A 21,845-nucleotide genomic window follows, 5' to 3' on the forward strand; every position below is an offset into this window, starting at 1 on the left:
ACCAAGCGACCGCGGAATAACCCACTAACGCTTGGAAATGCTTCTGTGTTCTAGAACTTTCTTCCAGATCGGTGATGGTGCTTTCTGCTAATGCTTTTTTTTAACTCTTCTGTGTTCGTAGACTTTTTAGGTTTTGTCTTCTTTAGTAGGAACGCTCTCGCTCCCAACCGGGTTTTTATTTGTGCTTTAATTTATAATGATATGTTTGTGATTGTAAAGGCGGCCTACGCTCCTCACAAATGGAACACGTGGACATTCCTTGCGCCAACTTTTTGTGAACACTGCGGTACATTACTCCATGGTCTCGCCCATCAGGGATTAAAATGCGGAGGTATAATATAGCCGTATCTATAGAATGACACTAACAAGAGGAAACTAGTTCCTGGATAGCGAATGCTTTAACACGAGAAGACTAATGTATGCCTTTGCAACTAAAAAGTCAATGTTGTCAGCACAAGACGGTACCGAGTCCCAGGTATCACGTCGGCTCCCATTAGTGAGACAAGGAGGTCCCTTTGCACGAAATGTTATGGATCGTGGATAAATGTGTAATACTAAATGTCTGGACTATTATAACGAAGTTCCCCCTTTAGGATCGTTGGACAAATTCAATTTGCTTCTGTTTATTTTAATTTGTTTGCCTGTTCATTCCTGTGTCTAGTGCAGCCGAGTTTGTTTGCTGTGTCTGCACGTCTTTGCATTAAAGTTAGTGTGCACGTAGTTTGATGTAGTTAGTTGTATGGAGCTTTTATTGTATCGCCTGTAAGTGGAGCGCTGACAAAGGCTCCATCGGGTACTGCTACTTGTATGTCTTGTGTTTCTATGTTACTTTCTGAATTCTGTTTTACTCTGTAATCTGTGCCTCTGTGCAGTTTCAGTTGTATGTTTTGTAATGGAGATAAGCTTTCTTTATTTTCTGCTGCACTTAAAGATATTTAATGATTACTTAACACAGTCGTTAGTAATTGTTTTCAAGAACAAAATCGTTACTAAGGAATAGTTTAAGTAATCACTAAATGTCTCTGAGTGCGGTAGTTAGACTCACTATTAGTTTAACTCAATGGTTTTATTATCAAAGCTAGCTAGGTAGGTAAACTCGTTAGTGTCTCTAGGATTAAGTGAAAGGAAACACAGTGATTTTGTAACAATACTATTTTTACTCTCTCTATTGCTTAATATCTATCTACCTTAGTATTTATCCAATTATATACCTCATACGGAAACAATTATTAATCTACTTCATATCCATTACTTGTTAAATAAATTTTAATCCAAAACAAAACTCCATAAATTACGAGTACCTAAATAAAAATAAAAGCAGTATGAAAAATATTGATCGAATTTCCGTCGTTGTGTTGGTACCAATATACCGGAGTATACCGGTTACCTCCGCTTATATGTTATTTCATTAATTACCGGAGGGGAATATTCGAGTATATTACACCTTAATGTTATAATTATCCTATTACAAAGGTGAATTCACTTTCCTTCTCTTTCTAATTTTATTTGTTTGTGCATGTTTTTGTTTGCATGATACTGTTTTGTGTGTTTTTTTTTAAGATTAGTGATATTATTTTGTAAATCATTCCCAATTAATGTGGATCTTTAATACATGTTATAATGTAGGTATGTTTATTGTTCAAATTAATAAGTATATAATGATTAAAAACTTGCCTTTGTCAAGTGCACGGGTTTTCAGTACCCTTTAGAACAAGTTCGCTTTACGTTTAAAGTAATCGAAACGCGTGTGTGGCGCTCTGATTGGTTAGTTTATTCGAACCGGCCAATCAGAGCGTTCGATTACTTTAAACGTAAAGCAAAGTCGTACTAAGGGTTTAATATTCTCGATTTGAGTAAAATTTAAAATTCTTCATAATACGAATAGTCTGTCTTTATAATTGTTATCTGTTTTATAATAACTTTGCTTTTCATTGTAATGTGACAAAAATGTACGTGCCTACGTAAGTACGTATGTGAGACATCTGTCTCCCACTTTAAAAAATGAAGCCGTGATTCAGTATCATTATTATTAATGGATTCACAGAGTACTAAAAACTAAATATCGCCGATCTTTGAACTCTTTAACATGTATGAGGCAATTTATCATTTAATGCTTCAATCGGGAATGATTTACGATAATATTGAACATTCATTATTTTTCTATCTCTAACATAGTAAATATTTTTTCAGTTTTTAAAGTGCCTTTTTCAATAAAAACATAGGTATTTGTTTAGAATTAATGTTATATTTTAAATTTCTAAATGCTTATAAAAGTCTGTGTTTACATAAAACCACATTTTGATGTATTGGTTAGACATCTACAAATATGTTTTCTTTATAATTTGCCAAACAATATTTGCTGTTTAAAAACAGACTATCGATAATTAATTTTGAGATCAATAAATTGTCTCGATTTTTCTTTGAAACTTACTAAGTAAAAAGTCGGTTTCTTTAGACAAAATGACATTAAAACCTATCTGTAGTGATAAAAGTGTAGAAGATATCTTTTAACAATATTTTAGTTCTTCGTGGAAACAAAACAATGAACGGAGTGTTTCGGAGAGTCTTCGAAATTGTTGATTCATAGTTTTTTTTTAAATCACCATTTTTGGTGGTAAAAATGTACACCCAATTCTTTATTGAATTCCACATTGTAGGCTTAGGTTGTCTGGTAAACATTTGGTAGGTAACAATGAGTTATGACTTATGAGTTTTTCGACGACCTCTTAAAAAAATGTGTGTAAAATAAATTAAAAAGCTGATTAACATTATAGCATGCGACATGAACGTCCACAAACGTTGCGAGGAGTCGGTGCCGAACCTGTGCGGCTGCGACCACACCGAGCGGCGCGGGCGCATCCAGCTCACCGTGTCTTGCCAGGGGAACAAGCTTACTGTTGTGGGTAAGTGACATTTTAAAAAGTTGAGTTTGTAAGTGATCGAGTCCCTGTTAGGATGCTTTTCCCACCAGAGACAACGGAACGCCAATGGTTACGAATCTTACATATCTACTTCCGTCGTTTCATCAACTTGATGGTATATCGATTGAAGTTAACTTTAAAAATTGAAATTAAATAAAGAGTAATTAAAGCACGGAACTTCTAAAAGTAATTACTTGGATAATTTTCTACATTATTTGTTAAGTTTCGAACAGTTTACAATTTTATCGTTTTTTGTCTCAGGATGATTCGCAATGTTTTTGATACTGAAAGTTTGAATGCTCCAAAGAATAATAAAGCTATAAAAACTTCCGAAATGCTTTTGTAAACTAATTGAACACTAACGAAAAAACGTTCAGCCTTCTAAACTTTAGTTTTTACAATGAAATATTTATTTAGAAACATTTTAAAACTTCTGTATCCTTAGTACGAGTTTGCTTTACGTTTAAAGTGATCGAAACGAGAGTTCGTTCGGCGCTCTGATTGGTTGGTTTATACGAGCCGACCAATCAGAGCGCCGAACGCGTTGCGTTACCCTCGTAACTTGTTTTTTTTTAATTTTTCTTTTATCTTTAAAATAAAGAGCAAAATTTGATATCCGGATTTTATCACATATATTTATGTGTTACTAAGGATATTTCCAAAAAATCCAATTTTAGTTTCTATTTTTTATTTGTTTATTTAGTTTACATGGTAAATGATAGTTAGCCTTTTGTACTACTTTGTGGCAAACCAAAAATAAAACTTCTTAATGTTCTATAATTTCTAATTATAACATCTTCACTATAATGTATTAATCTCAAAGCCATACATTTCTCTTATTAAAACATTATAAAAAAAAAAAAAACATTTTATTTTAACCATTTTCCCTCCCACAGTGATACAAGGCCGCAACCTGATCCCGATGGACCCCAACGGTCTGTCGGACCCCTACGTCAAGATGAAGCTCATCCCGGATTCGGATAATGTGAAGAAAAAAACCAAAACCATGAGGAGCACTCTCAACCCTGTGTGGAATGAGACCCTGACTTTTGACCTCAAGCCTGAAGATAAGGACCGAAGGCTGCTGATTGAGGTAAGGAATATGGTTAACTCTACATTGAAATCTCGTGGACTATTTGAGAGAAGTTGTACTAAAGCGGACTGCACTCGCTAGTCATGAATATGAGCCCCGTTGTGACTTGAAACTAGTAGAGCTCTTCTCGAATAGTTCAGATAAGTTAAACTTTTTTTTCTGTTATGTATATGAGACATATCTCAGAATAGTTATTATATAAAAAATACCCTTAGAGCTATTATTCTTTTTTATGGAATAGGGGGCAAACGAGTAGGCAGATCACCTGATGGTAAGCGATTAGTGAACAGCGATAATTCTTCTTAAAACATGACGTTGTTTCACGTTTCGCCGTATGGATGAAGTTCGGGGCGCTCAACCCAAAAAAAATTACATAAAAGAAAGAAAGAAAGAAAGAAAAACAGTTTAAGTTCGTTTATGTTTACATGATAGTTAGAAATATCATTTATTTAAAAAATGTGCACCAAAATGGCAGGTGTTCTATCTTTGAATTCAAACATTTGAATTAAAAACAAATATTAAATACAAGCGTATTTAAATGTCACTTCAAAGAATTGAAATGATAAATGGTCACAGATAATAAATATTTTTGAATAAAATATCGTTAAACATTCTTCTTAAAATAATTTTAGCGTTCCTTTTTACGCTTGCTATTCATAATGGTTGTCAAATCTGAATCAATTTAGCTACTCGAGTGTTCAAAATGAATTTCTCATTAAAGGTTTCATATTAAAATACTTTTAGGAGCATAGTTGCTTGAATTACAATGAAATTTTCAAACCTAATGAATTGAATATTATTAAAATATTACTTCAAATAGATATTAGGAGATTAACGTAATTTATATTTTTTATTATTCTTGAAGTTTGAACCAGTGTTTATGGATTGTAGACACGTGCTGATTAGGATGAGAAAAATACAATATAGGTGGTTTACTAGAACGATCTATTGATTAATTCTACTAATCAATTTATTAACTAGCCAAAACAATAACGAAACTGGTTATACTTTCAGGAAACCGTTATTAAAACAAACCTTATTTCATTACATAGAAAGTTTACATTGCAAATAACACAGCAAAGTCCAACTCCTCAACCATGTCTCATGCTCAAAAATTTCCAGATATGGGATTGGGATCGCACCTCCCGCAACGATTTCATGGGATCTCTGTCCTTCGGGATCTCCGAGCTGATGAAGGCGCCAGCTGACGGCTGGTTCAAGCTGCTGACTCAGGAAGAAGGTGAATTCTACAACGTGCCGGTACCTGAGGAGGGCACTGACCTCGCTCAGCTGAAGAATCAGATGAGAGCGACCAGTGTCGGGGCCCGTAGACCCCCACCACCGCCTGATAGGGAGGTCCCGCATAACATGGCCGCCGCTGACGTCATCAGGGCTTCTGATTTCAACTTCATCATGGTCCTTGGTAAAGGATCCTTCGGCAAGGTGAGTCTTCTTCGTTTGAGTATATAAATCCTGCTCAGAACATTAATCCCATGTTAGTCATGTTACTATTTGCATTGTAAAAGTCGGAAAATCTGTTAGGAAATCAATACTCGAAATTCCCCTGTTGAAAAATACAATACACTTACATGTCCAATACAGATAGCCATTACAAAAACTTCAGTCCACACAAAACTGAAGCAAGTCATCATATGAAATTACTGGCCATTACACCCTTAGTCACCCTTTTCGTAAATTCGATTCATTCGAATGAAACAAATCTATCGAATATAGACAAAAAATAAAAAGAAAAAAATCAAATGCTTTTCACCACCAAAGAGATTGGCAATTCCATTTCAAATCTAGTGGAGTGTGCAGTTGGAATAAAAAGGCATGAAACAGTCACTTAACGAGGCAGAGACTAACTTCTACCGAGTTGTCACGCGTCGTGGACTCTCCCAACAAAAAGTACATTGGAACAAACTTGCCCTATCAGCTGCTCGTACATTTCGTTTTTCAGTTAACTTTTGCCTTGCGTTTGGAAACATTTTAGTGTTAGTTACTGCTCTCTGAAACTGTATTTACTGTATTTAACTGGGAATACTGCTTTCTGATGTAGCGATCTACTTATTTGGAGTTTCTATTCCAACAAATTGGTCATTAAATGCACCACACAAATGCAATAGGTAATTTTTAAGATTGATCAGTGGTAATTTGTTGGCCAGTCCATCCATTTTCGGTCTATCATTATCATCAACAAGAAGATACGCATAGCTGATCTAAGGTGGAGGACTAACGGGGACCCTTAATCCTCCACGTCGAACGACAAATGGCCACATCATTACATCCATTGGATCCCCCAGACCTCTGATAATATCATCGGTCCACCTAACGAAAGACCTACCCAGCTACAGTCGGCACTTTCCTGCCATTTCTGTGCATGCGTTTGCCTATACGAAAAAGTGCGTTTCCGTATAAAAAAGAAACAAATTCTGTACCTCTAGTTCTAAATAAAAAAAACTCCTAATTCTTTCCTCATCTACCCAGGTAATGCTAGCCGAACGCCGCGGCACAGACGAGCTGTATGCCATCAAGATCCTGAAGAAGGACATCATCATCCAGGACGATGACGTGGAGTGCACCATGGTGGAGAAGAGGGTGCTGGCTCTCAGCAGCAAGCCGCCTTTCTTGGTGCAACTGCATTCTTGCTTCCAGACTATGGTAACTGTTTGAAAACTGTTAACTAGGAAATTAAGTAGTTTGGTCCTTTGAAGTTTTAATATTGGATATTTTATCGTAATATTGAATATGAGTCAGGCATTCTATTTGGTTTTAAGTCCGTAAAATGAATATAATATTTGAAGACTGTTCGTTTTTATAGTACTCAAGGAATTGTCTAATGAATGACTGTAAAGATTTTGAAGACGGAATTATTCACCTTTACATATTTTTACGTGATCAACCGTCGTACCCAGAGTCATTGAATGGTTACCTAACCCAGTCCTTAGCATTTTTTTATCGATATAGAATCGTTACTAAGGAATAGTTTAAGTAATCACTATAATGTCTGTGAGTGCGGCAATAAGTATCGACTGTTTTTAACGAATCAAAATATGAAATCGGTAAAACAGTTTAGGTAATATTTCTGCCGTTTTCTCCAGGATCGTCTGTACTTCGTGATGGAGTACGTCAACGGCGGAGACTTGATGTTCCAGATCCAGCAGTGCGGGAAATTCAAAGAGCCCGTGGCCGTGTATGTATACAAACACTGTTTCATTCATATACTATAAATGTAATATGTATTTTATTGGGACTTTTTATCTATCGTTTGAATCATCCAGTGATGTAGTATAGTACCCTCATTACACAACACACTATCTTACCTAACAATGGACACACACTACAGGTTTTTTTTTTAGTTTGTTTCATTATCTCTTTTTTAATTTCTGTATAATGAAATTGCTTTGCTGTGGAGGAGCGGTGCTTCCCAACACAAGCATCTATTTGCTTAAAGGGAAGCTCCAAACACTATATTTCTTATGTAAACCTGATAAAGCAATAAATTTTTTTTGTAATTTTTTTTTTTTTGTATTTTACATTCTACTTATCACAATAGTTTATCTTTTATATTTTGTTCTAGTTAATTAGATAGGGACATATAAACTAGATACCTTATAAAATACATTATATTGCGTTTGTTGTAATCGATGACGGTTACTTTCAGTAGCATCGAGCTTGGGCCTTATTATCCGCAATTATCGTGGAATAAATGCAGTAATACATAAACGTAGGTATCTAAGAAAAGAATTCTATCGATCGTTATCGAGCTACCTTAAATTACACCCACTCGTATGTTTCAAATTAAGGCGTAGGTTTTTACATATTTTATGTTTATTACGGTATCCTATTTTATAGATATTTGTTTGTATGTATATAGATTTCCTAATATCCTATAATCCGTTTCGGTTAAATTTCCCACGATTGATCCAGAAAGTTCTGAGAAAATGTTACAAGAAATGAGAATTTTTATTTTCATACTTTTAGTAATGTAATCTGCCTTGTGTATTATTTTAATGGAGGTAACTACGTAGGTGTTGGTATGAAATATTCATAAATATTTAGACGTTAAAGTAAAAATATGCCTCGTCCTTTTAGTATTAAAACGGTTTATTAAATAAAGTTTCAATAAGGATGTCGGAGTAAAAAGGTTCTCGCGTTGGCACGTATTTTTACTTGAAGAGAAACGAATCAGGCGTGTTTTAATATACCTATAGGTGTATTTCAGTACAGGTATCTACTATTTCTCTCTTCGTTGTACTGTAGTAATAAACATACTACTTCTATCTTTATTATTTATAGTCCAAAAATAGATATTATCTGTTTTAGGGTCAAGTTCCAAAAACGGACGTAAGTACATCCAAAACTCATTAAAAATAATTCAAATAGTATTCTTTTGTTATTTTCAATGAGATACATAATTACCATTAAATATCTATACCTGAAAAGCACCAGAGCGATCACGCGTATACCTACACGTTTTGGAGATTGACCCTTTAGCCTTATACATACTATATTACAAACTTAAACTTAATAATTACCTACCAAAACAAGACTAACAACTAAATCCTAACACCAACAATAAACAAATCCATCAGCACACCAAAAATGACTCCAAACCCTCAATTTCCAGGTTCTACGCCTCAGAAATAGCGATCGGTCTCTTCTTCCTGCACTCCCGTGGCATCGTGTACCGCGACCTTAAACTGGACAACGTACTCCTGGACCAAGACGGCCACATCAAGATCGCTGACTTCGGCATGTGCAAGGAAGGGATCACCGGCGACAAAACTACCAAGACCTTCTGCGGTACCCCAGATTATATCGCACCAGAGATCATTTTATACCAGCCGTATGGAAAGTCCGTTGATTGGTGGGCCTATGGCGTGCTGTTGTATGAGATGCTGGTCGGACAGCCGCCGTTTGATGGTGAAGATGAGGAGGAACTGTTCGCTGCTATTACTGATAACAGCGTGTCTTATCCCAAGACGCTGAGTAAGGTTAGTAGCTTATGCTTGCTTCATCAGTCGAATATCAGTGTTTCTGGTTGGTATTCCTAATCTAGTCTCCGAATTTTGTGAGAAGATTGCCAGCTTTTTGTGAAGGATTGGCCTTCTAAACCTCGTTTACTGTGTAAAACACAACGCAAGCGCTCCAGAGTTGCGGACAACCTAACAGGTTACCGGGGCTCCGGCTCAAAGCAGGAGAAAGAACGGAATGGTTTTTAATCAGTAAGAGTCTGACACTCCCTCTCGCCTCACCCAAGGCGGGAAAAGTCATTTGATGATTTTGCCCTCTCATAAAAAAGCGTTGTTTAACGACACGATTTTCTGTAAGGCCGTGTATTTTTTTTTTATGTTAAATGGGCCGACGTTTGGCCGCTATCTGACCTGATGGTAAGTGATGATGCGGCCTACGATGGAGCACGTCTGCCCGTAAGCAACCTATTCACTCGGGTTTTGAAGACACCCAGGTTATACCCACCAGGAAACAGACTATATTATATTCCGTTCGTGTCGTGATGAAGCACAGCTCTCACGTGTGACAATTATCTTACTGAAAATCCGATAACCACTTTACAGGAAGCCAAAGACGCGTGCAAAGCGTTCCTCACAAAGAACCCGCAGAAGCGACTGGGCTGCAACGCTCGCGGCGAGGAGGACGTGCGCACCCACCCGTTCTTCCGCCGCATCGACTGGGCGCGCATCGAGGCCCGCGACGTGCAACCACCGTTCAAGCCTAAAATTGTAAGTTATTGGTTTTTGGCAGGTTTTAGTTCTGGTTTGGTGGCGCTGGTGTAGTGTAAAGTCTTGGCTGATTACGGAAAAACACAGCTTAAAGCAGCCCAAATAAGTTTTAAATTTTGAATATGTCGTATATAAATAAGAAGGTTCTCAGAGCTTCCTTCATTTTGGGAAGTCGGTTAAAAATGAGTTAAAATAATTAGTACAATACATATCTAACAGTAATAAGATTAGAATAAATACAGATTCTTATGAACAGTCTTAGTCAGGAGGCCAGATTTACAATATAGATATTACAATTTCTGGACAAAAGTCTCAGTACCTTACTCTTATTTATTTCAGCTAAAATAACTTAAAAATAAGCAGCATTTTTGGAAACAAAACCTAATACTTATCCCCAATTATCCACAGAAACATCGCAAGGACGTGTCGAACTTCGACAAGCAGTTCACGCAGGAGAAGACGGAGCTGACGCCGACGGACAAGCTGTTCATGATGAACCTCGACCAGACCGAGTTCATGGGCTTCTCCTTCCTCAACCCCGAGTTCGTGCAGCACGTCTGAGCTACCACGGTAAGATAGGAAGACTTTTTTGTTACTAATAATGTAAAACTGCACGGTTGGCGCGATTTTTTATTACTTATAATGTAGTGTTGACTGCACGGTTGGTGCGGTGGCAGAGCAACCGACTGCCGCGAAACATGTAGCGGGTTCGATTCCCGCACGGAGCAACTCTTTGTGTGATCAATATAATCCAGAATACAGAAGAAAATATCCTTTTGAAAAAATCGAGCAAAAAAAGACAAAAGTCAAAGTGCAAAGCAATCAAACATTAATACCTGCTAGTTTTATAATGTCACGTATAAGTAGGTAAATTTTTGCACAAGAATTTTTAATATTATTTATCATCTTTTAACTTCTCTCGAGATATAATGCGAGGATTTCTAAAGGTGGTTGCTTCCTTAGATCTTATTTTCATTTTATTAAGTTTCACATGAAATATCAATTTATTAAAGAAAATATAAATTTTAAATCCTCAGCATATACCTAGTAATGACTATTTTTTTTCCCATTCCAGGGTTGAAATCTTTCCTCATTATTGGACTGGCTGTGTGGTGGGGCGCAGACCCTGGTACGAGTCAGCATTTCACTCCATCTGTCGACTGTCTCTGTCACTCATACGGCGCGAGTCGTTCGCTGTCTCACTCTCGACTGTACATTAAGTTCTGACGATTTGCTATCATTGTATGATTCTTGAGGGAATGCCACTCTAAGGCTCTTCGAAATGACGTTTAGATAGGAGGTATTTGCTCATTCCTGTTATTTTTACTACTCTTGTTTTAGGTCGATGATATTCTACATCCAATACGACATGACTTAGTTTCGTTTTAATTTTTAATTCTTGCACTTCGATTATAATAGGGTTGTTTTAAAAATATCATGTTTAAAAGTAAAATGTTCATCATTCGACACGTGATACTACTAAATACATACTAATCGTAACCAATTCAAAAATCAAGTGTGTATGATTAAAAAAATATATCTTTATTAGAGTTGGTCTCGTAGTAAAATATATTCATAATAAATTAAAAGGACTTTCAGCGCTTCAAACTATGTGATATTTTTAAAGTAACCTTGTCAATGACAACACATATTTGGGTTGCCATTAAAATTATATAGTAACTAAATAGTGTTGCCATTTCACTATCGAAGTGTAAAAGAATTGTTATTGTAAGAGTAGTCATTTGTTTAAGTATAATTTCTCGCAATAATTAATTTATTTAAATGCAATAATAAAATTAAAGGAATCAGTATGTAATCCAACGAATTTCTCTAAGCAATATTAATTTGAGTAAAAAAGTTATCGTTGAATTTTTGCTCTCTATGTAACAATTTGGCTTTTAATTATTAACATATATAATTATGATATTTATTTTATTTTTAACATGAGAATCATAATCAGAATCTCGACACATGGCAATCTCTAATATCATGATCTTGGGGCCACTTGATATAAAATAAATGTTTCGTCACCACTCAGTGTTTATACTTTCTGTCAAAATATACTCTATTAGAAGTTCGTTAAAGTTTATAATCGCTTGGCTGTTTTGACAGATCGCGTCTAACTGTGTGGTTGATCGTTTTCTTTTTAATTTTATCACGTTATTATCACATATCAGTGTTGTTTATATTGTAAATACTGTCGTGTCGTGTGGATGCCGATATTGTAAGCGATTTAAATGTCCTAGAGCTAAAGAAACATATTTAGCCTACGCTATTGTACCGAAGCGATCGCTTGAATATCTTTCTAGATCGTATAGCCTATTTATAATAAAATTTTAGAAAATATTATTAAATAAATTTCGCTGAAGACATGAGTATTGCTAACTATCTATTGTGAGAGTATGGTTGTTTAATATTGTTAATATTAGATTGGATTTTTATGGTAGCAGCGTAAGCTAAATATGTTCACTTTCTGACTCTTACCGCCGTACTCAGAGTCATTTAAAGGTTACTTAAACCAGTCCTTAGTATTTCGTTTCGGAACAAAATCGTTACTAAGGAATTCTTTAAGTAATCATTAAATGTCTCTTAGTATGGCAGTTAAATGTATTAAATTAACTCATTATAATTTGAATCTCGTGTCTATTTGCATAGTTGAAACGTTTAGTTGTTTTCACAGATCATTTCACGGCGATTTGTTTTTTTTTTGACCGCAAGAGGTCGGCTTATTAAGTTTTTATTGTCTATGGTAATACGTTATTTGCTTTTAAGATTTCCCACAATATAATGAGTGTATTGGATAATGTATGAATGATCTAATCGTGTATCGTATTAGCTTGACTGTTAGCTTGTATGCGTGTGATCTGATGATTGTTTACTTGTGTGCGTGAGAGAGGAATTTCGTTTCGATTCGATTTGTATCGATATTATAAGATATTTGGACATCACTATAAACAATTTAAAAGTTAACATAAAAAAGTATTATTCATGTACTTATTCCATTTAACAGTAATAAATGTGTTGATTATTATTTTTATTTTATTGAACAGTATTTTATTCTAAGTTATTTTTAATTCAAAATAATTGTTATTCTCTTATAATATCGTTGCAAGTTGGCAACAGCATTTAGCTGTCAATAATCGTCTACTAAAATAGCCTTACTAACTTAATTAATAATTAATTAATTGCTAATTAAAAAAATAAATTTTAAAAATCGTATATAAACTCTTGCTAGATTAATCGTTGTGGAAATAAATATGAAAAAAGAAAGCATTTGATTCTAAATTGAAATGTAATAAAATGACATTTAGGTGTTTTTTGTTTTTACTTTATTATTATTATACTTAGTGTATTTTTAGCTTAATTATTATATTATAAAATTAATTAATTATTATCTTTCAATAGTAGTTTCGATTTGCCGCGCATTCCCAATGCGGTTTTGCTAAACATAATTAGGTGTAATAGTAATTTTTAAAATTCTTTTTTGTAGTTTTAAGATGTATTAATTTAAGGATGCTGGCTTACTTTCACATTGGTATTGCATTTCTGATTATTAGTTACATTAATTTCACAAACAACAGCAATTGTCATATGTCAAAGTTTCCATCGAGACGGCTAAAATTTTTACGCTGGCAACATTTAAAATACATTCTAAATTCAAATACAGTAAGTTGACAGTTTACTGTTTTTTTTTATCTGTTTCTTACAAAAATCATTTAAGTTTATCTACTTAATATCTTAAATCTACTTATTATTGATATTAGATGTGAAAATAAGCCAGTATCGTAGGTTAACAACAGCTGGAGCGGGAGACAACGTAGCGGGCGCACATCGCGCTACTCACACCCATCCCTGTCCCTGTAAGTACCGCCGTACGTACAGCTTGACATACCCCGTGACCTTACATTGTTATAAACACTTCTAAATCGACATTAATTATACCTTACATCTTGGTACACGTTCAAACCAACAGGCCCACTAGCTCTTTACTTATTATATACTAATAATCTTTTGAGTAAATACAGTCATGTAATTGGCCTAAATCAAGATTAATATATTTCATGGAACATCCATTTGTATTGCCCTCTTGCAGGCTGGCCTCTAGAGGGTTGTTAATTTGATTACTACTTGAATTAAGTGTACCAAAATATTCGCAAACACATTATCTAAACATTACAAACGGTATTAACGCCATTTCTACTATGGTTCCCTATAATTGTAGGTATTTAAAAGTGTTTATATCAATACTAAAAACTTCACATCCCCCACCCAGCTACATTATTTCTTTATATTTAGTATAGTTAGCGAACTTTCTCTTCATTTCGAGTACCTAAAAATTAAAAAAACCTAAAAGTGTGGACCAATACCAATAAAAAACGTTAAAGCATTTTTACTTCTGGTAACACTGACCTTTGTTACTGTCAATTCACAATCACAGATAACAAAAATGATTAATTATCTGTCAAAGAAACGTCACTCGTTTTGATATTCATACCACACAGGTACTCCTATACTTTCATTACTTCTAACTAGTGTCTGCTAGCTTACGCCTTTAACACCCTATTTTATTCTGACTTGGTCAATAATAGTTATAATATAATATTTAAAAAGTTTATAAAACTTATAGTTATTTATTTATCTAACCGTTATTATAAGATCTCACTTGTACATAAGGCATAGTTACGATTTTAAGCCTTTGAACACGCCATTCTGTTGCTTAAGCTGACAGATCAAGATATGTCGGCGCGTGAGTGTAATTTTATTCACCTTCTGGTCATAATATTAAGTCATTTCCATATATAATCCGTTGAATAAATTCTAGCGTAAGTTTTTAATATTAAGATGTATTATCGAGTTTCCGAACCTGTAATAGGCTTGCTTTATATGCTTGGACATTATTTTTAGTGAAGTGACGTTTATAGATTTTCGAAACTAAATTATTCAACTCTACTACGACGATACTCAAACGATACTCAACTTTAAGTAGTCTTCACAAGTCTTAAAATACTCCATTAAAGAACAGAGGCTTAATGAGGTATTAAAATACAGCTTAAATATTGAGTAACATTTGTGTGTTCGGATATCCATCACTAGTTACCCTGTAAAAAAAAAGGATTAAGGATTGTCAATATTCCATTTCTGGGTATAAATGAAAAAAGAAATTTATGGATACTAGGGACTAGGCAATGGATTGAAGGAGTATGAATACTCTTGAGTCTTTAAAACGTTGAATAGTTAATGTATGTGTTCAGTGAGAATTAGTTTTAATATCTTGATATTATTTAGTATAGCGATATGGTATCATGTTAGTATTAGGTTGCTGTCAGTCCTTTAACACGCGAACTTCAGAATATTTGCATACAGAAATATGTTTACAGTGTGGGGCGAATCTTGTTCATTCATACAATTTATTAACATTGTTTTCTTGTAATAATTGTATAACGACACTAACCGGCATTGCTTGAATAAGTATTAAGATTGTATTGTGTATATTTTGATTTTTGTGATCATTTATTTTCAATGTAAAGCGAGGGATATCATGAAAAATTATTAGTAATCAAAAACTTTGAGATATTATTTTATTTAGATGTTTTCTTTCTTTAATATCTCATTAATAGGCCTAAACCTTTCTATAGATTAAGCCCGTAGTTGATACAGGTCTTAGTATACTTTTGAAATATTTTACTAATGGATATTCAAGTGTTTTAAATTTTACAAAGACGATGTCGCTAAGCACCATCACCTGTGCCAAAAACATGTAAATATTTTCCGTGATAAATTAGTATTCTATTGAATATTTGTAACCAATCATTTGTATCTTGCTACTTATATTTTTGTGACTCTATATTTTATTAGTGGCAATACCGTAACAACATTTTTTTGCGCTGGTAACTTCGGAGCTGAAATGACAGTTCCTTTTCCACAGACTATAAAAACTACTTACTGTAAAAAAATTATGACATGAATTGAAATAAACCCACTAATAAAATAAAGGAGCGATCACTTCTCACATTATACTACTTTGCACCGTATCCAATTATGTAAACAAATAATAAAAGCACCATTTTAGTAACTTATAATCGTACACTGTTATTTTATTCCAAAGTTATTGTAATCGTTGTTTAAAGTTTAGTTTGATTAAACAATAAACTATCTCTTCGGATATACTGCCACCATAAATATTTTAAGGTTTCCTTTACCATAAATTAGACTTTAAACAACGATAAGTGTCAAGTTTGAACGAATATTACTCAAGAAATGCTTGTATTGTTAAATTATCTATATTTGCAATGCTTCATTGAATTTTTAAACTACACTGCAACTATTTCTGTGATATATCATCCTTCACAAGCATAGAAGAGTTGCTTAGAACTAACAGTTATTTTAATAATACGACAATCTCAATTGACATCTCACAAAAACTTCATTGTTAATTTTTAGAAAAAACATGTGCCAAAAATGTTCTTGTTTCATCAATTTATTTTACACACATGTCTTTAAAACCTAAGCAACTCTCCTTTGCGCGATTTAGAGGTCTATTCGAATTGGCGCGATATAAGTAGTGAACTTTTGGTAGAGAGAATGACATTGAAAAGCGCGCGAATTTTGACAAGGGCCGCCATGTTTGAAAAGACCTATTTTTAATGTAAAGTGCACTTTCAATTTCCGTTAGTCTACCATCGTCGCCTCTCACTAGAATTAATTAATAATATTATTAAAGTTTTGAATTTTAACCAATTTGCGATGATAAAATATGGTTGTGTGCGGATACGGCTACCAAAGTACGATATACTTTATATCTGCACGCAATCATGGTTTATGAGATTTTATTGCATATTCTATTATTAATATCGATAGTGTAGTAACAGTATTTCGATTTGTAGTATTAAATTTGTCATTTTCAAGGATTTTTGGGGCATGTAGCCATGTGTTGGGGAGTGTGGCCACGTGGGGCATACAGCCGCGATGGCCTCTCTCAGTAGATCTGTGACTGGGATCTCTGGTTGTTTGTATGGATTTTCTCGGAGGTGAATGTCGATTGTACTCAACAATATAAATTTCTAATCCATTAGATTTTATCTGTGTTTTATTTATATACAAAAATCCCTTAAAATATTAACTAGTTCCTATCACAATAATAAGGTACAATACAGAAGATAAACTGAAATATGAATTATTATAATTTGATCTCCTTTTCTCCTCTCATCACTTGGCTGAGCATTTGGTTGCATAACGCTGCGTATGGGTTCAGCTCCACCACCTGTAAATATAAAAAAAATCTATAAGTAACTGATACATAACACAAAATAATAGAAAAACGACAAATTATTGCTCAATACCTAACACTACTGCATAAACACGAACTGTTACTGATGATGAAACCAATAAATATAATAATATCTTTTTGCATAGCAGAAACAAAAAAATACAAATTACTACACATTGTATACGGTACCCACCTGTTTCTTAGCAAAGCTACTGCCGAGTTTAGCAGCTTCAGTGAAAACTGCGCGCGCCTCGTCATCGTTCCCTTGCTTGCGCAGGAGCACACCACGTTGACATAGCGCTAGAGCGCGTGCGCGAGTTTTCTTACCCTGCGTCAGATCTAAAGCGCGATTGAGGTCCGCCATAGCATCTGAAATTGTTAACATACAAGCTATTAAAATAAATTTACTGATTAGAAGTTCGATAATCAGTGAAAACTTGTTTATTTTTGTCATAACATCAGGCAAGACTAAGAGTATTAATACTTATTAGACACTGAGTCGTTTTACTGTGAATTTCCAAAATCGTACCTAATCTCTAAAACGAATAGTTACAAAAGTCTATAAATCATTTTAATAAATTCTCAAACTATAACTTTTTAAACCGGATCTAATGGGAGCAAATAGTAAACGTAAGTCAACGTCGCAAACAGCCAAACGTCGACCCATCAAATGGAAAAAAGTAGACGATGTTTTCGAGGTTAAGACACAACGCAAGCGTTATTCTAACTAAAGTATCTAATCAAGCCTTTGACTGCACGGTTGGTGCGGTGGCTGGGCAACTGGCTGCCGCGCAACGGGTAGCGGGTTCGATTCCCGCACGGAGCAACTCTTTGTGTGATGCACAAATTGTTGTTTCGGGTCTGGGTGTCATGTGAATGTGAACTTGTATGTTTGTAAACGCACCCACGACACAGGAGAAAATCCTAGTGTGGGGCAACGTTTTTTTAAAAAAAGAAAGAAAAAAAGAAAAATAAGCCTTACCATCATCCTTCATCATCATGCGTAACAGCTGTGCCCTGTCGTTGTACGCGGCGGCCCGGTCCGGCGCAACCTGCACTGCTCTCGACATGGCCGCTAGCGCATCGTCCAGTTTGCCAGCCTCCGCCAACCGCACTCCTTCCGCAGACAGCGCTATGGACTTCTTGAAAGCTTCAGTTGTAGGTTCTGAGAAAAACATGAATAAAGTAGTTAGGTAGGATATATAGGTAAAGATCGCACTCAATAGTGGTCAATTGGAGAGGTGTGGAAGTGAAATTGGGCTGGAATGAGCTCAACTTATAAAATCTCGACTAGTCTCCACGATGCATAATTTCTAAGTTTTCTCACCGCTATAGTGAAACTTGAGATGCAATGGGCCCTCTTATAAAATCTCGACCAGTCTCCAAGAATAATTTCTACGAACAACACACTGTTGAAATGAAACTTGAATTCTTTTTGTCCTAAGTCAGAAAGCCCGCCAGGCTGATCACCCCTCCTGGTCGGAGGATAAGGAGGATCCTCTTCTTAGGGAACTTTACTCTCTGTTCCCTAAACATCAAAAGTAGAGATCCTAGCCAAAAAATACTTTACCCCCTGTACACACCTGGAAAAACAGTAATGAACTTATATGACAAACTCAAAGGTGATAGACCTCTTTTATAGTCTGAGGGGACCATGACGGCAGGTACACATTTGTCAAGTCATAATCATTAGCTTGACCACAAATCGTTGTGCCGGGTCTGGGTGTCATTGTGTATGTGAACTTAATTGTAGGTACGTTTGTAAACGCACCCACAACACAGGAGAAAATCCTAATGTATTGTGGGGCCTCGTTTAAAAAAAAATAGTCTAACGAACATGTGTACTTACTGTAATAAACTCAGAAAGCATTGGAATCATCTAGAAATCGTATCAAATTATATTTAATGCTAGTCACGTATTCCTCTGCCGCGCCAGATTAGTGCGTGGCGGGACGAGCTCCGGCGCGATCTCATGGCGGATTGGCAGCAACGACTGTCGCGACCGAGGGCTGGGCTCGCTGTCATTGCAGCGGTAAGTCCCCTCTTTGAGGAGTGGCTAGAGAGGCGCCATGGCGTCCTCACCTACCGCCTGACGCAGGTGCTTACCGGACATGGGAGTTTCGGTAGGTTCCTGTTTTTGATTGGGCGGGAGGAAACGCCCGGGTGTCATCACTGCGAAGACCGCCCGGAGGACACGGTGGAACACACGGTTGCGGTCTGCCCTGCGTGGGCTGAACACCGCCGTGCCCTCAGGGAAGTGATCGGCGACGGCGACCTCTCGCGTCCGGCTTTGGTTCAGGCCATGGTGCGGAGCGAGGGGGACTGGGATGCCGTCTCCTCCTTCTGCGAAGCAGTTATGCTAGTTAAGGAGGAGGCGGGACGCGTGAGGGAACGAACTTCCTCACGCCCCAGCCGACGCGAAAGACACTCCGGGCGTCGGGGAACGCGTGACGATCTCCGGCCACCGTAAGTGCGGGTCTGCGGACGGCGAGCAAGGGTAGCTCGCCGCCCGACCAGAACCAGACCCGTGCGTGCGGCGCGTTGCGTTCCGCGCGCGCCTCAAAAGCCATCAGACCACCACAGATGGGGCCCAGTAGGGCTGATAATCCGGAGCTGCGGACAACCTAGCGGGTTTACCGGGGCTCCGGCTCGACAAGCAGGAGTTGGAACGGGGTGGTTTTTAGTCAGTAAGAGTCTGACACTCCCTCTCGCTTTGCCCTGGCGAGAGAAGTCATTGGATGATTTTCCCCCCTGAAAAAAAAAAAAAAAAAAAAAAAAAAAAGTCACGTATTCCTTCATTCACAAACGTCTAAGCATTACACCCAATCATTTGTTTGACGCTTAATTATACAAATTAGCAAACGGTGAACGGGTGGAAATAATTTAAATAAAGACCGACGGGAGGAAATTGTTTATGTAATACCTAAATCTGAAGGCTGAATATTACGCAAAGATTTACTAATAATTTAATCTATGAATTTAATTTACAGCGCGTTTTATTTGTTTATTTTATTTTACACTTTATGTACATTATACAAAGGTGGACTTAATGCCAATTAGACATTCTCTACCAGTCACAGGTTTACTACAGACAACAGTGCGTAAATTCGAATGATACAGAGCAGGTAGAGTCAGGTAAAGATCACGACATTTTTTTTTACTGTTAATTAAGAATGAGATAAGAAAGGGATGAACTCATGATATTCTTTAAACCCCTACACAAATGTGTCTGCATTTAATTTACGATCACAAACTAACAAACTAGGGGCCTGTTGTAAAACAGGCCTAGTTTGTATGTCTCTTAGGGGTAAGTGCTGATAAACAGCAGCTGGTCGCTGATTGGCTGTGCGAGGAAGATGCGCAGCTCGAGTATGCGATGTATCGATAGTAGGAAAACCATCCATAGCACACATCTTTCCATATAAAAAAACATAACTTAGCTGAGTCCGTTTCCACCAGTGCTAAGCTATGTGTACCAATTAATATGATTAGTGGAAGCCAAATGCATCCACAGTAACGTAGCATAGCACATCTCTGGTAGAAAAACACACTAAAAGTAAAAATTACATTTAACTACTTAATATCGCTCTCTACCTATCGCTTCAGACAAAAGAGGTCTAATATTACTTCCTCCAATCTGCAAACTTCATTCATTATTCCTATCATTAGCGTAACGTGCATTCCCTGCATACCCCTTCGGGGATAAAAGACGTGTCGTTGCCTTTTTCATTCATTATAAACAAAAAGTCCAAAAGTCCATTAGCTCTACAACATACCTTCATCATCTTCAACAAACTTGTCAGCAGCAGCATCTTCCACTACATCAGCAGCTATCGTGGCTGTGGGATCGAATATGCTCCGGAGCACCGCTTTGTCCCTCTCGCTGAGATGATCCAAGGCCGCCATGATATCAACACGACCGTCCCGATCCAAAGCTTGTCGTCAACTAACAGGATTGCGAACCAGTTTTCTATCGACTTAATGATGCTTGTTTTGTTTTGGTCTTGTGACTATGCTAGGGGCTGTGGTTTTGTCTATATTTTTTTTAATCGACTGTTGTGATGTCTAGGCTAGTGTACCTACCTTGACTGCTGAGCAAGGGACTTCGGATTCGATTCCAGGGAAAAGCAAAGTATTATTTGGATCTTTCGGATTTCCCAAAATTCTCAGTAGGTACGTACCTAAGTACACGGTAGCTCAGTCTGGAATTATGTTTGACGGATGATAATATGCTCAGCCTCCTATTACATGGGACTCGTTTCGGTCGGAAGTATATCGGTATTAAGTTGGTTTGCCTACCCTTTTGGTACCTAATTGAGACCTAATTACAGCGCAAGTGCAGCGTCCATTTGCCTTACCAGCGTCCAATGGACAGTTGATACATACCTAAAAGATAACTCGTTGCCTATCTGCAAAAAAGATACAATAATCTACAAACAACGCTACGATTTTAAGGGACAGCAAAAAAAGACAAAACTACACACAGACACCTTTACCGACCGTTTTTTATATAGCGATATTTATCTAACACAACAAGATTGTGAGAATGTTAATAAAATACATTTATAAGTATTAAAAACAGACTTGTATCAAGATTATGTAAATTTTATAAAACTGGTTATCTGTTTATAGCACTGTTCTGCGCATAATCCAAAGAAACTTGTACCCTTAGTATGAGTTTGATTTAAAGTTTAAAGTAATCGATACGAGAGGGCGTTCGGCGCTCTGATTGGCTGGCTCGAATAAACCAACCAATTAGTACCTTTAGTACGAGTTTGCTTTACGATTACCAATGTAATCGAAACGAACGTTCGGCGCTC

The 21,845-nt window shown here is 36.3% G+C and overlaps 2 protein-coding genes across 3 annotated transcripts in view; one reads left to right on the forward strand and one right to left on the reverse strand.

The window, feature by feature from the left end:
- LOC118269477 (protein kinase C, brain isozyme) overlaps positions 1-16,835 on the forward strand; it is a 211,939-nt gene extending 195,104 nt beyond the window's left edge. Inside the window, exons 4-13 of one of the 2 annotated variants that reach the window (XM_035584603.2) lie at positions 220-331; positions 2,775-2,903; positions 3,818-4,014; positions 5,137-5,457; positions 6,502-6,675; positions 7,116-7,207; positions 8,645-9,011; positions 9,594-9,758; positions 10,167-10,328; positions 10,834-16,835. In XM_035584603.2, the coding sequence (XP_035440496.1) occupies positions 220-331; positions 2,775-2,903; positions 3,818-4,014; positions 5,137-5,457; positions 6,502-6,675; positions 7,116-7,207; positions 8,645-9,011; positions 9,594-9,758; positions 10,167-10,319 (1,710 nt within the window). In that variant the 3' untranslated portion in view covers positions 10,320-10,328; positions 10,834-16,835. The remainder of the gene's footprint in view (positions 1-219; positions 332-2,774; positions 2,904-3,817; positions 4,015-5,136; positions 5,458-6,501; positions 6,676-7,115; positions 7,208-8,644; positions 9,012-9,593; positions 9,759-10,166; positions 10,329-10,833) is intronic. The other variant, XM_035584602.2, reaches the window with a different exon arrangement.
- Positions 16,828-20,980, reverse strand: LOC118269478 (tetratricopeptide repeat protein 36 homolog). Its single transcript, XM_050704212.1, has 5 exons — positions 20,802-20,980; positions 18,008-18,190; positions 17,219-17,394; positions 16,936-17,019; positions 16,828-16,902 (listed from the first exon to the last, which is right to left on the reverse strand). The coding sequence occupies exons 1-4, from the start codon at positions 20,929-20,931 to the stop codon at positions 16,936-16,938; spliced, it is 573 nt and encodes a 190-aa protein (XP_050560169.1). The 5' UTR covers positions 20,932-20,980; the 3' UTR covers positions 16,828-16,902.
- Positions 20,981-21,845: the final 865 nt, after the last annotated feature.

This window comes from Spodoptera frugiperda, chromosome 2 (assembly GCF_023101765.2).
Source record: "Spodoptera frugiperda isolate SF20-4 chromosome 2, AGI-APGP_CSIRO_Sfru_2.0, whole genome shotgun sequence".
Classification (NCBI taxonomy): Eukaryota; Metazoa; Arthropoda; class Insecta; order Lepidoptera; family Noctuidae; genus Spodoptera; species Spodoptera frugiperda.